General features: G+C 40.1%; 1 protein-coding gene across 3 annotated transcripts; it reads right to left on the reverse strand.

The window, feature by feature from the left end:
- Window positions 1-1,096: 1,096 nt before the first annotated feature.
- agbl5 (AGBL carboxypeptidase 5) lies at window positions 1,097-14,375 on the reverse strand. Of its 3 annotated transcripts, none has more exons than XM_015015905.1 (17): window positions 14,267-14,375; window positions 12,608-12,895; window positions 12,360-12,531; window positions 12,077-12,243; window positions 11,268-11,445; window positions 10,990-11,168; window positions 9,537-10,071; window positions 9,256-9,425; window positions 8,944-9,079; window positions 8,552-8,763; window positions 8,255-8,460; window positions 6,852-7,031; window positions 2,935-3,077; window positions 2,772-2,824; window positions 2,464-2,642; window positions 1,351-1,487; window positions 1,097-1,249 (listed from the first exon to the last, which is right to left on the reverse strand). In XM_015015905.1, exons 2-17 carry the CDS (start codon window positions 12,820-12,822, stop codon window positions 1,214-1,216), a joined length of 2,898 nt encoding a protein of 965 aa, XP_014871391.1. In that variant the 5' UTR covers window positions 12,823-12,895; window positions 14,267-14,375; the 3' UTR covers window positions 1,097-1,213. The 3 variants fall into 3 exon arrangements, with proteins under 3 accessions (XP_014871391.1, XP_014871390.1, XP_014871392.1); XM_015015904.1 differs by having other exon boundaries at window positions 8,255-8,463; window positions 14,267-14,374; XM_015015906.1 differs by lacking the exons at window positions 1,097-1,249; window positions 1,351-1,487; window positions 2,464-2,642; window positions 2,772-2,824 and having other exon boundaries at window positions 3,014-3,077; window positions 6,684-7,031; window positions 8,255-8,463.
- Window positions 14,376-14,918: the final 543 nt, after the last annotated feature.

Genomic DNA, 14,918 nt, shown 5'->3' on the forward strand with positions numbered 1-14,918 from the left:
AAACCATGTTGAACTTTAAGTTTCAAGTGATTTATTTGATTATACATGGAAAATAAAATTCCTTAAGTTAAAGCAGATAGAGCTACAATTTGGCAGCTATAACTGAGTCTAGGAACTTAGAGGACTATATGTTTAGAGATCCTTACACATACAGATGTTTAAGAGTGTAATCTTATCGAATTCAAAAAGCAAAATTAGTGTAGATTTATTACATGCTACAACACTTTCCTTTCACTCAACTTTCCATTGGTTTATGCATGCTGCACTGCATACAGCTAGCCAGATTCTGAAGCAATAGCCTGTTGTGGCTTTGCTGCAACATGATTGTTTTCAGGACAAAAAGAAAAAAACTGAAGTTTTCCACGTTCTTCATGACTAACACTTTATTAAAATAATTTCTCTTGCCCTTATAATAAAATTTCCAAAGAAACTTCAACTTATTTCATTTGCGATAAGCTGCAATAAGCAACATGACATTCATGTGTATATGGAACACAACAGTGAGAAACTCTGGAGATGATATGTATATAAAAGTCACACGACCCAATGTTTATTAAAAGGATCATTGCTACAAAACAAGTTCACACAAGGGAAATATCATTTTACAAACACAACAAAACACACATTGCTCAATACAGTCCATTTCATAACAGTTGTCGATTTCATTCATGTTTTAAAGAATGATGCTTAAAAAGGTGCTGTTGTGCTCAGTTTTGAAAGAAAAAAAGAAATCAGCCATACAAGTTAAATAAACATGTAGCAATGCATAACTGTACAGGTCAGAGCATATTTAAACTTTGCTGGAAAGACAAAATAAGACAAAATATGAAATACAGTGATGGGATCTGAAGTGTTAAAGGGATCTTTCAAGTTTTTTTTTCTTGACCAGCTTGAAAAAATCTGAAGGGGCATAATTTATGCCACAGATGCTGTTAAGAGTCAGGAGGAAAGGCACTTAATCCTCAGTTGCTCAGTGATTGTAATGCACACTTGTTAATGCTGCTCAGGTACTGGAGAAGGTCAACAAAACAGTTGTATTGCACGTTAAACACTCTAGAAAAAGACGCTCTCACTTCTTAGTCTAAATGCTAGTAACTTTTTTGAAACGGAAATGTAGGCTCACAGTTGGCAAAAAAATAAAAAATACTGTACTTTAATTGCAAGTTGGTGGAGTTTCTGGGCTTCTCCACACAGGGTCACTGTCTCACGTTCATCACCTCTGGCACGGCACAACCGGCCTCTCCTCAGCCTTTACAGGAAAAGACTTGTGAGGTTTTAAATGTATATGCCCTTTTCTTTTCAACTTTTATTTTTATTTTTTTACCTGAATCTTAATATGTAGCTTCTCACCTGTTCTCCAGTTTCAATCATCTCTGCTGTAGTCTCTGTGATAGCTTCTGTTTTGTAGTCTGGACTGTTGTCTCCGTTCTTCACCAGCAGCGTTGCAGAGGCCAGCTGGATGCCGCCGCCATCTTTCTTTGATAAACCTGTACGGCCAGAAAACTAATATTTTCATCTACCATTTGACTAAGGGATTAAAAACATCAATACAAAGTCTTGTAAAGTAACAATAATTAAAACTTTTCACCACATAATATATTTTAGAGTGATTTGTAGGGATTACATGAGGAAATTCATGAAAGTAAAAGGAAGAAAGGGCTTACAGGGGCAGTAGCCCAGGGCCACAAGTTTTGGGGGGCGGCCCCAAAAATATATTTTTATGTGTACTGTGCATGTTCACACTGAAGTTATGGGCTCATTTTGCATGTGGTGTTTTATTAAAATATTGTTGGATTATTAACTGAAAGTAACACTCAAAATAATCTTTTTGGGACCAACATGGAGCCACCTGCCACATGTTTAAACCAGCCATCCATCAATTCATACCTGCAAATATGTAGACCTACTTATTAGTGTTCTGTTCTGCAATTCAAATGAGTAACTTTTTTTTAGTTTTTTTTTTTTTTTAATATGCCACCAAAACTGGCTTAACCCTTAGGAGTCTTGGGTCTAAATGGCCGTTTTGGTATAATTTTGAATTTATCCTATATTTTCACCATAAAAAGTATTTACCTTGCCTTATTTGGCATCATTATTTTCAGCACAACCTCAAATTTATCATTTTACAGTGTTTGTTTCATTTTGACAAAATGCATTATCACAGTGGACCAAAAATCACAAAAAAAACAAAATCCGAGTAGAAAAAAATATTGATATTTTTAACTCCTAAGGGTTAATCAGAGGCCCTTAATCTTCTAAATCTGGCCCTGTTCACCAGCTTTGCACACCCAGAGACTGGAGTTGGGACTGTTTTTTTTTTTTTTGCAAAATATCTCAAGCTCATTCAGACTAAACACTTTTGTAAGACACTTCCATCTTCAGGTTTTGAAATTTACCTTTAGGCAAATGGAAGCAATTTGGATCATTTAAAAAAAAACAAATTCAAAAAGTGGGTATACATGCCTGATATGGTCATATGTCGGTGGATCCCAGGAGGTTTGAACAGCTTAAACACTGTGAGGGAAGTGGACACCTCCTTGACTCCAGACATGGTGGGAGATGTATTAAGGAGTGGGAAAGTAACTTCAGCCGACACCGCTCGACGAATCGGGATGCGGCTTCCATGAGACCGAGGCTCACACCTATGCAGGCGAGAGAGAAATTACTAAAAAAAAAAAAAATAGCATATATAATTTTTTTTTAAAGATGACAAATCTCCACGTAACTTCTTCGTGGCTGAAAATCCCAATTTACAAAAAGGTTGGACTTACTTGCTGAATTTGATGGATGACAGGATGTGTTCAGGCACCACGGCTTTAAATTTCTGTGACAGATCGACACATTAAAATGTCATAAATCGAGTTTGGAACCTCACGCTGCAAGTAGACTTTTTTTTACAGTTCCTCCTCACTTTGAGGGTCTACATAAGCTAACCTCTCTACAGGTGTCTGCTGGGTGATGAGAGCCCGCAAAGCTTCGGCGGCCTCGGCCCGGCCGCCCGGCGCGTGTGTGCAGAGGGATTGTGGGCCAGCTACTTGAACTGGCTCCATAAAGCCTAAAATCTGAGGAGCTGACGCCTGTCAACAACAGGAAGGGACATGAATACATAGACATCTTCTGCACAACACTTTAAAAAAAATGTTCAATCTCTACAGCTATTAGCACTCTAACTCACAGCTAGCTTATTTTATTATTTTACAATAAAAGAGAGATCAGAGGACTCAACACATTTGCTTCGTAGGGAGACTTTTTTTTTATTCCAGAAGTCAAACAGTGAAGCGGTAAAAGACAGCAGCACAGTCAAGAAAGATATTAACCAACCATTACAAGGACAAAGCACACATCTGTTTGGTGAAGGAGGTTAGCACCACATTGAGGAAAACGGCATGATTCTCATAGAGAGTATAAAGCATAAACATCTAAGTAACTAAGCTGCTTTCCTCGCTTCAAATAAAAAGGCGGGCGCACGTTAATGTTGAACCAAGTCAGACAAAGACATCAAAATTCACAGTGAGAGTAGAATAAGACTACAGTATGCTAATCCCGTTCGTTACACGCCGCACCGAACGGCTCTCCCCACTTGGTTGAACACTAGAAAATGGCTACATGAAAATAATCAGCTTAGAGATTTGAAGGGAGCATTAAATGAGACTTTTGTTCGTTCCCCAAACACCAACTTGCTTCTAGTTGTTTGCTTCATTTGCTCTTCAAAAGCTGAAACTTTGCTTCAAGCCATTTACAGATAAGGATTAAAGTTGTTATAATATGTTACCATAATTTATACAGGTTCTGGATTCATTCATTGTAAAGATGTGTAAAAAGCTTTAACATAAATAATTCTTTTATTGCAGTAGTGTAACATTACAAAGAAAAGTGGAGAAAAATACAATTTTTAATTGTGGTAAATATATTCAAGTGAGGAAAAATATCCCAAAATAAGAAACAACTGATTTGACAACAACAAAAAAAATCAAACCGCAGAATTGTTGGGATATTTATGTAACCAAACCAACATTTATATTTTACTTTTTTACATTGATTACAGATTGTAGCTACTCCTGTGTAGTAATTACTTTTTGTGTCTCTGGCTTATTTTTGGTTCAACAAGTCCCCATAGCAACTGCTGGGTATGGTAGAGATCCTGTAATCCTGTTTGTCTTCCGAAGCCCCTGAAAACTGTGTTAAGAGTGCATGGTATCGTGACTGTTTTAAATTAAATGTACCGTATATGAAAAAGTAAAAAAAAAAAAAGTTATTTCTTAAAATGGGATTTTATTTCTCCTCCCGCTGAATAAATAAACCCAAATTAAAAGTCAGATTTTCCTAGAACCTTCATTGTAACATCGTGCGCTGCCCATCCTTTCATTTCACGTTAAGTTGTACCATGAAAACTCTGAAAAGAAGTTACCAGAAATATGAACAGAGCTTTTCAAACACAGTTTACAACAAAGCAAGGCACGCTAGAACTACAGTAGCTCACAGCACAGGGACCAGATGGCAGCTACAGCAAAGCCAGGTCAGAAACTACTTTGATCCAAATCAACCCATCGATGTTTCTGCTAATAAACCCGTCTAATATCACAGATACTCCACCTTGGCACCAACTAAAACACACACCACTTCTAGGTACTAGGAGGACGACACGTAAAACCAAAGTGCAGACGATCACTGTATTTATTCCACAACTGAATAAAGACGTTTATATATATATGTAAATATATATATTTTTGAAAATGGTCATCACTTATGGTGTTTCTAGCTGCTAAAAATATAGAAATGTTATCCAGTGGCGGTGTATGGTGTCCTGTTTACACCAAAAAACATTGAAAAGGCTTGAATAAATAATGACCTATATATTTTATTTACAATACTGACATTTTATAGTAAATATGTGAAACTTGATTTTTTTTCCTTCTTTTTTTTAAATTACTGAATGTTGGCATCCCTTGCTTACTTTCAAGCAACTGTATGATTGCACCACTTATGAGGATTTCAGCCAGTGACGGTCTGGATGAGGATTTTGGCATTAGGCTACTCAGTGAACATCATGTCACGACCCGTTTGGGTCCGACACTGGAATGATACAGCTTTGAGATTAATAGAAAAACAAATAATTACTTAACTGCATACACTTACATATATATATATATATATAGCACATTTTAGCAAATTCAGATAAAATAGAGACTCGAGAGAATCCTAAAGTCTACTATAAACCAATTGCAAATGACTGTTAGGAGGCAGCCTGCACTTGTTTAACATATAAATAAGAACTAAAACACAACAGGAAAAGTTCAGTCTAACAGAAAAATAATAATAATGCTACAGGTGTAAGTGCAACATGGGAACATCTCTGTTCTCTGAGTGGTAATGAGGAACTCCCTTTAAAACCCAACAGAAAGTAAAGAAAATAGAAACTGATAGATTAGCTCTTAAAAATGTAAATTACATTAATTTCTTGTAGCTTATTACTTGTTTATAAAGTGAATATTATCATATTAGAATTTCAACATTTACATTTACTGACAAAGGGACAAAAAGAAAAAAGTTAAGCACCACGACAAGCACCCCAAAGGAATGGTCCAATTTGGACATAATTTGGTACCCATGGAGACCAGGTACAGGTTACATCAAGAATTTAATTAGCAATGAAAGGTTTTAAGAAGTTACATCTTTAAAACGACATAAACTTCCCACCATACCATTCCTACTGTTCCAAATCCTTTTAATGCTATCCATCCTTACTACAAAGTATTTTAGAACACTGCGACAACAGTTACTCTTATTTAGGTAAAGTGCTGGTTTTAAATAGAACAATTGGTAAACTACGTGCAGGAAGCCCAGCTAACCATTCAGCTAACAGCTTGTCACACTCTTAAAAGACAAAAGGAAAAAAAAGATAAACTTTTCTACAATAAGCTAAAGCAACTTCAAGACTACGGTACTACTGAATTGAAATGTTTATGCAATCACCACGGTAGCCAACTACACTTGTCTGTAAGTTGCAACCTGTGGCTCATATTCAAGTACAGCTTATATCTGTGTACATTTTTTTTCTTTTCAAAGTTATATTCAGGTGCCCACAATAGTCTGGAAATTACAGCACTGATGAGCATAATGTTAAAACAATGTCTGACTTAGAAACATGCTGACATGTCAAGTTGATATAAATCAATACAAAAACAACCGCATTTATGGAGAAATTTTTTTAGATATTTATCCTTCAGAAATGGGAAAAAAGTTTTTTTTTTTTCTCAAGGTAATCATATATTTTACCTCCTGTAAACCGAACATGTGATCTTTGCAAAAGAAAGCACTGAAAACACCTCTCACTGTTTTGACCTTCATGTACTCTTGCATCTACCAGTAACGCTCTACACTTTGTGCCAGCTTTTGCTTCTTGAAAGTCAAAGCATCACTGATTTGCATGTGGAGTCAAAACACATCTAAACCAGACCGTTCCTTCAGGGTGTTTAACATTGTTTTTGTCAGTGAGTGTATATGCACTGTTGACATTCCAAAACTTCCACAATGGAATGCAGTCGGCACTGATGTGCCTACAAAACTAGCACCGTCGATGTTTTAGCACGCGGAAACACACACACACACAAAGTTTTTATACGGAACTTGACACCCTTGTTTTATGATTTGCCATTCACACACAGACACACGCTCAGTCTCACTGGGGGTAGGTCAGATTTAGTCCGAGTTCGGCCCCGTCGGGGAGCTGGTGGCAGACGGCAGGCTCTGGAGGAGCAGCGGGCTCAGCTTGGACAGCAAGCCGGGTCGAGGCAAAGCCTGGAGGGAGGGGAGCAAGGTGGACAGGCAGGGGGGCTGAAGGGTGTACAGACCTGTTATATTGACCGGAGTGGGTAGAGGACAAGAACCTGCCGCACACACCGAGGAAGAGGAGGAGGACGACGACGAGGAAGGGGGCGAGCGAGGGTGGCGGGGGGGTTTGTGGCTGTTGCTGGGAGACCGGAGAACAGAACGACTGTGGGAGGGACGTCTCTTCTCCTGAGGCTTAGAATCTGAAGAGAGAGAGAGAGGAAGAGAGAGAGAGACACACGTACACCCGGCTCAGAAACATGCAGGGAACTGTGCTCACACACACACACACAGAGGTAAAATGATTTCCAAGTTTTCTACTTGAGGAAGGGTGAAGGGGGGCCATTGTGGTGATGGAAAAGAAAGAGGGGAGATGAAATCTGGATAATCACAAGAACAGGGTTTCATCAACTCAAATTTAAGGCCTTGTTAAGACAATTATGAGTCAAATTTACCACAACAAAAATTTACAAAAGAAAACTGCATATTCTGTCTTGTAGTAGTGCCAAGGTTTTTTTCACAAAATGGATGTAACATCGTATGGGTTGTCCGGCGTCATCCTGCCGAGTGGCGATAAATTCACACTTTCAAATAACAGACGCAAAAGAAGCTAGCTTGCTAGCTAAAAAGGGGCACATTAACAGCTAGTCAACAGTAGCCTCAACCGCCTAAAGTCAGAACAGAATGACAACGTCTGCGTAGAACTACGATGTTTGCTTTGAGAGAAAAAAACCATAAAGAAAAATAAACTACCTAGATTATACGATATTAAATAGTCCTGCCACAACAAAATTAAAGACTTGATTAATTTATTTAAGGCCAACTTAAATTTGTTTTAAAAAAAAAAAGTAAGACATTTTAAAGCCTTAATTTTAGATAAATGAATTTCAGATTTTTTTAAGGATGCATGGACACCCTGAATAAATATCTTCATTGTGATATTCAAAGATAAAGTTGCCGTTTTGTGTTCTAATTTGTTTGAATGTATGAAATAAAAGTATTTTGTGTAGGTCAGATCAGGGCTATGAACTTAAGAAAGGGACCCTTGAAAATAAGCATGTATGCTGATTTTAAATAAATCTGACTGTAAAGAGAAAAAAAGCAAAATAACTCTTTCTCCAAAGGGAAAAATTAAATATCCTTACCCGCTTACAGAAACCAAAACTACGGAATGCAAATGCAACAATTTTTTTCTAAAACATATTTTCTTTCTCTCAATAATCCTGGATGAAAAAAACAACATAATAACTGCAAAACCAAAAACAACATGAAGGAAAACATTTAAAATGACTCGTTGAATATTAATGTTGAGACTTAAAAATCCACCAAACACATCAACCAGAAATGAGCAGAAAACAAAGGGATGAACACGAGTCGGAGTTTATGAGGTAAAATCCCCTCCAGTGACACGGCGACATCAACTTACCTTTGACAGGTCCGAGTGACCTGTTGCCTCCACGTCCGCTGGCATGTGTGCTGTAGTGGTGTGTGTAAGGCCGGGGCGGCGGGGTGCAGCCAAAGGTGAAGCTCGGAGAGCTTTGGATTTTTGGAGAGGGAGTCTGGCTGCTGCTGCTCTGGCTGTTGTAGCGAACGCGGCCATTCGTGTTTTCTGATGTCGACCCAGACAGAAAGCTGCTGGAGATCGGGACAAACACACAAACCAGTTGGTCCAAACTGTTATCCGGAAGCAGCGACGATAAACAGTCTTATGAAGAGGACTCACTTGTTGAAACTTTTCGGGGGCGACACCTTGCTGCCGTTGTTTTGTACTTTTGGGGGAGCGTGGATTTGAGTGTTGAGGCCTTTAGTGTTGCGGACGTGCTTGAGGATCCAGGCTCGGAGGTTGGTGAGACAGGTGTGCTCGGACAGCACCAGGCGCGGCCACGGGTTGCACTCCGCCATGTCCAGGGCAGAGACGGCCACGGCACGGCCCACCTGGTGCACATCAGCAAGAGTTATGGAAAACCAAACAGCTATGAACAACAGCGCCTTGGAAAAGTTTACCAGGAGTACGTTCTATGTAAAAAAAATAAATAAATAAATAAAAGGAGGCTTCTTTTCAATGGAATACGTTGAAGTTGAATTTATTAATACTTTTGCAATGTTTCTTTCTACCTGCTCAAATATCTCTGGAGTATATTTGGGAGGAAACGATGAGGGTGGAGGCGGGGTCGCCCGGCCGTTGTCGTGGCAGGCGGGTGGCATGGAGTTCATGGTTTTTCCTGTGTTATAGTTGCACTCCAAAGTATAACTGATGGGCACCAAAAAGAGAGCGAAGTGATTAACACCATGTCTGTTAAAAGAAATACATCAGCAGCTTTCTGCTGGTTGATTTCAGCAAGACTTCCATAAAGCTAATTATCACCACTCGACTAAAGTAACGGTGAACATAAAAGTGTTGCACTGATACATTTGAGGAAGAGTAACCTGTGAAGCACTCCTATCGCCTTGTGGACGGCCACACGACCGCTGCCTTCTTTAGACTGACCGTCCCGCTTGTCCCGCGCGTACATATTTTTTTCAGAGAAGTTACAGCCCAAGAAATCAAAGTGGGCCGAGTTGATGGCGATCAGTCTGGGATACAGCATGTTCTCCACCTGGAGAGAAAGAATCAATGAAGGGGAAATAAAGCACAGGCTTATTTGACACAAAATATTCCTTTTTTTTTTTTTGACAAAAATAATACAAATGGACAATGATCCTCCTACCTGCTGGTTCTCGTCAGGCAGGTTATTTCCATACATGAAGCATCCCCGTTTGGAGGCGTGGCCGTGTAAGTCCACGTAATAGGCCACGCCTCCCTCCTGCGGCGGCACAGACTCGCTTTGCTCCACCTCCGGATCGGCTCGGTCCCCGGTTCCGGACACCACCTTCTCCATGGACTCGGCGGAGCAGTTCTGGTCCCCTTTCCCCAACTCTGTAGGGTTCCAGCTGTTCTCCTCCGTCACCATGGGAACCTCGGCCGGAGGGGGAGAGCTCCCACCTTTCTCCGCATTCCGCTGGTTCAAGCTGATCTCCAGTGGCGTCAGGGGAGGGGACTGGTGCTGGTTTGTCGGCTTGTTGTTCAGAGGGGTGGGCTGGGTCTGGAGCGTGCCTATGCTGTGTGCGGTTGGTTTTGTGGTGTGTAAGCGATTGTGTGTGTGGTGGTACAGCAGTAAAGCTTTAGCTGCATAGATGGAAGGGTGGAGTTCAGGGTTGGGGTTCAGGTACTGTCTGTTTAGGTTCACTCCTCTGGAGTCAGTTCTGTGGGGATCGGGGGGAGAGAAAACAACAAAACAAAAAAACATTAGTGCCTTGCAAAAGTATTCACAACCACACACCGTCAAAGTTGATGAGAAATTGATGAAACTAAATAAACAGCAATCCTTGAGACAAAGGCAATGCCCCGAAACAGCCAGCCAGAACTGGTTTCACACCATTTAGATCAAAACATATTTGTTTGTCGAGTGGCCACATCAAAGTTCAGGCTTAAATACAATTAAGAAACTGTGGCGAGACTGAGGTTGCAAATTGTGAAGAATGGGGAATGAAATTCAGTCTCCAGCTGGGCAAAGTTGGTAGAAATTTATCCCAAAGAGTTGGTGATGTTACTAAACACTGCAGAGACACAAAATCTTATTAGGTGTTTTTGATCCAGTTTCTAGTTAAAATATCTTAGCACACTTGAAATAAAGCAAAACTAATATACACATAACTTTGCAGAACGACATAAGAGCTTGTTTTAAGTCAGTAGTTCCTTAATATCAATGGAAAAGTACTGGTTCCATTGGCAGAAAGTTATAGGTGGGCTAATTTGCCAGTGGAACTAGTACTTTTCATCAAAATTAAGGAACTACTGACTAAAAATAAGCCCCAAGATCATGTTGAAAAGGTACTTGTAAGTTAATTTTATCTAAATTCAAGATATTTGCACTAGAAAGCAGACCAAATATTCTTGGTAAGATTCTGTGTTTTTGCAGTGAAGAAAATGGTGGTTCTAGAATGTATTAATTCAGATCAAACTAATCATAGAAGAATGTCAAACTTTTTGTAAAAACCCTTGCAAAATAAAGCACTAGTTTGTGTTGGTCTATCACAAAAAACCCCATTGAGGTTTGTGGTAGTAATGTGGCAAAATGTGAAGAAGTTCCCGGGACACAGATGCATTTGACAAATCATCACCTATAGTGTCCTCGGACCACACCGTCAGGGTTCAGCATGGGAATGAGCTTGAACACGAACATGCTGCGCAGCGTGTGCGCACGCGGGTCGTCTCGCCGCAAAATGAAGTTGAGGAAACCGTTGAACACAAACGAGGACGGCGTTTCTCCGGGGTGCACGCGGCTGCTGAGGAAAAACACCTGCAGGAGCAAACCACCAGGCTGGGATGAGCTCCGCTCCTGTTGCAAGAACACACCAGACCAGAGCTGTGGCGCTCTTATCAAAGCTGAAAATATTACCCTCTTGTCCGGGAAGCGATGCGGTCGCGGGGTGTTGGTGTCAGGAAACAGCTTGGGTAGACGGGTTTCTCTCTCATCCCACATGCCGGCGCAGTTGGTCACAGTGAGGAGGTCCACCCTGTTGCCGTCTAAAGAGTTGCACAGCAATTCCCTGTGATAGTATATAGTGCCCGGTGCGCTGAAAACAAGACAGAAGAACAAAAGAAATTGGTGTCAAACTTTTTTTGGAGCAAAAATGTTAGTTAGTGCTGTTATAATTTTTAAGATATTACAAAAAAAAAAAACTTGCTGATGTCACCAGAGATCAAGCTATCCTCCACCCCCCATATTAACAAAAACAAAATAAGGGCTGCAACTAATGATTATTCTAGTAAACAATTAATTTAATCTATTGATTATTATTGAAAATTGGCACGAAATTGGCACACTGGCAATATCTTGAATTTTTATCTTAAAATGACATTTTTTGGAGTTTGTATATTCCAGTTAATGATTAATTGATTACTAAATTAGTTGACGATTATTTCAATAATTCTATTCATTGTGATTCATCTGACTAATCGTTTCAGCCCTAAACAAAATCGATATTAAATCATTTTGCTCTGTTTGTGCAGCTAAAATTTTTGAAGCTCAAGTTAGCTGTTTTGGCAACAGTTAGCTTGAGCTTGGTGACCTTTGATGACCTCTGGAAACATTTATTAATATCTTTAAAATAACAGCATCACAAACAAAACTTTTTTCTTTGATTCAAAGAAGGCGGAGGTGAGAAGGGGTAGTCGTGGCTTCAGGCGTTGCCTGTTCATCTTCACCTGCTCGGACTGAGCTGAGCAGCGTTGGGGTAGCTCTCGTCCAGCTGCTGCAGCATCTCCTGGCACTCGCTGTACGAGAACGGGTAGCAGAAGGAGAAGTAGGTGGTTGTTCCTCGCACATCCAGCAGCCGGTGAGTGAAAGACAGAATGAACTGGTTGTTTACAGTCTGCGAGGGAGCGAAAGAGAGGCATATTTTTAGCAGGATAATAATAGGCCGACTGCCTCTTTCCTAGATTGTCACACCGACAGCCTCAGAGAATGACGCGGCGGGTGCGCTCATACCTCCACTGTGGGTCTGTCCCGGATTCTCTCCCAGCGGTTCTTGACCGGTGGGGTGCGAACGAGGGGAGCCATGCCCTGGCTGTAAAGCTTCCGCTGATTGTTCATGTTCATCACGTTGATCTTCAGCAGTCTCCCGGGCACAGCACCACGCACGCTGAAGTAAAACCACGATCTGGAAACGTCATAAACGTCAAGACAGCAAGTCGCCACACGACAACGACGACGCATTTTTATTGACGATAGCTCACCTGTTTCCATTCTCATACTCTGTGCCAGCACAGTCTGGCTGGGTCCACACGTTGAACTCATAGTCGGGGGTGAGGTGCAGCCCTGAGGGGGAACTTCCAACTTGGGCTCCATCAGACACAGGGCTTGAGTTGCCCTTCTCTACTTTCTCCACTCGGGCCAGGTTCCCAGAGTCAAACTTGGAGCTAAACACGATGTTCCCAAAGCGGACCTCCATGCCTATGAAGACAGTTCTCTTTCTGCACTCAGGCTAATTATTAAGTGCCAGTCAGATATCTGACACCGATAACCTATAAAAAAAAAAAAATAAATAAATAAAATAAATAAAAAACTGGGTGCAAAACATGCCACGTTTCCTAAATTTCACAACAATTCAACTTAAGATTCTTAACAGTATTTCTGTGACTGAATGCTCCTCCTGCTAAATTATTCGAATGAATGTTACAAATGTGGTTGATTATGCTATTAAAAAAAAAAACAACAAAAAGCACACACACCAGTGCAAGATAATTTGAGGCAAGGGCTGGGCGATTATTTGAAAATTGAATCAAATTTTCTCTTTTTGAGGATTTAATTTCTTTTTCCACCAGTGCACTCTTTTTGGGTTTCCAGAGTGATGTTAACCCACCCAAAAACTGCCTTCTTGTTTCACAAGAATGTTTTACGGGTTCTGTTTGTTTTGACTTTGAATTCAGGTCAACTCACAAAAGAAATTATATAAATAAAACCAGTTTTTTAAAGATATTTTCTGTCATTTGCTGTAAATTTATGACATGCAACAATGTTTTGTGCTACATAAAAACAATTTCACCCTAGTGGTGGGCATTATCGTGTTCCCTAATCACACTAGTTTCTGTTAGTAGCATGAGTAGCTGTGACACAAAGCAAAATTTAATTTTGAAGCTTTCACATGGCCTCCATATTCTCCACATCTCAATTTAAAAGAGTAATTGCGAGATGGGAGAGACAAACAAGTCCAATTAGTATTCAGAGAATCTGCTATTGGGCATTGGTTTCAGTTCAAACATTCTCAAACTCCAATCGTTAAGTGCGTTTCATAAGAGAAGTGGAAATTACACTACACGCTAAAATATTCAACAGAATATAGTAAAGCACTCCAGTCAGTCGGCACGTAACAGCGCCGCTCCGCGGCCGCTCAGAGAACTACAGCAGTGTCTAGAACAAACTGGGTGCAGCCTATTCTTTAAAGACGCGCACAAAACGTTTGCTTTCTCTTCAGCAATGGTTGCTTTGTTTTCAACTCTAACAACCCGAATGCAACTGTGTACATGACGATACAGTCACGGACGGCCTTGTTAGGTTTAGGATTAACAACATTAACAGCTGACTGACCCAGCAGAGAGTAAAAGGGGCGTCAAGCAACAGCTTTTAAAACACAAACGACGTGCCGTCCACGTTATCTAAACAACTGTGTGAGCTTGCAACACAATAACGTTCCGAGCAGCAGTCGCCGTTAATGATATATTTCAGCTAGCAGGATTTCTCGAAGCTACCGAGGCTAACCTAGCAACCAAACTAGCAGCGACTGCTCGGGAAACATACACCATTTTCGCATAAATTGTTCCTTTCTGACCGCGCATTTTCACCACAATTATTCTCCAACGGATTCCATATGTGAATAAACAACGTGTTAGTCTCACCAGGCTATTTTCGGTCGATGTCCATTTTTGTTGTCACCGTCCGTTCTAACCCTCAATACATCATTATCTGTGCTGCGTTCAGGTTTCTCCGGAGAAACTACAGCCTGCCTCGAATTTTCTGTATCGCTGGAGGCTGGAGACCTGATTGCCTAAAACGCTGCGTCTCTCCCAAAAAAACCCCAAAACAAAACAAATAAAAAAAACCTAATAAAATGCAGACATTGGAAAAATAAACACGCAATCGATATAAACGATTAATAAACCCGTAAATAAATTAAACGAGCGGACTCAAAAGTTTCAGTTCCCTTTAACTGAGGGTTAAAAATAAAGGATCTTTTTGTGATTTAGGTGCCATGTGATTTATCTTATATTGTGTGCTTAAGCTCGTAAACAAACACACTCGTTTCATTCAAGCCCAATATGAGAATAACGTACAATAATAGTAAAAACAAATAAACACTGTAATCTGACATTTTTACTAGTTACCTGCAGGACTCAGTTTTCAAATTTGAAAAGTACTTATAAGGTATCAGAATAATTTGATTTTATAATTATTTAGTTTCGCTGATTAGTCGATTAAAAAACATTTAAAGAATGATCTTATGATGGTGTGTTTTATATTTAAAGGTAAATTAACAGAAACACTGCCACC

Source organism: Poecilia latipinna, unplaced genomic scaffold (assembly GCF_001443285.1).
Source record: "Poecilia latipinna isolate Pla-1442-1.1 unplaced genomic scaffold, P_latipinna-1.0 Scaffold1965, whole genome shotgun sequence".
NCBI classification, from domain to species: Eukaryota; Metazoa; Chordata; class Actinopteri; order Cyprinodontiformes; family Poeciliidae; genus Poecilia; species Poecilia latipinna.

Coding starts and splice junctions, on each gene's coding strand:
- agbl5 (XM_015015904.1), bottom strand. CDS start 12,822: ATGGAGGTCCGCTTTGGGAACATCGTGTTTAGCTCCAAGTTTGACTCT. Junction 12,532..12,607: donor GAGTATGAGAATGGAAACAG/GTGAGCTATCGT, acceptor TGACGTTTCCAG/ATCGTGGTTTTACTTCAGCG. Junction 1,250..1,350: donor TGATTGAAACTGGAGAACAG/GTGAGAAGCTAC, acceptor TTTCCTGTAAAG/GCTGAGGAGAGGCCGGTTGT.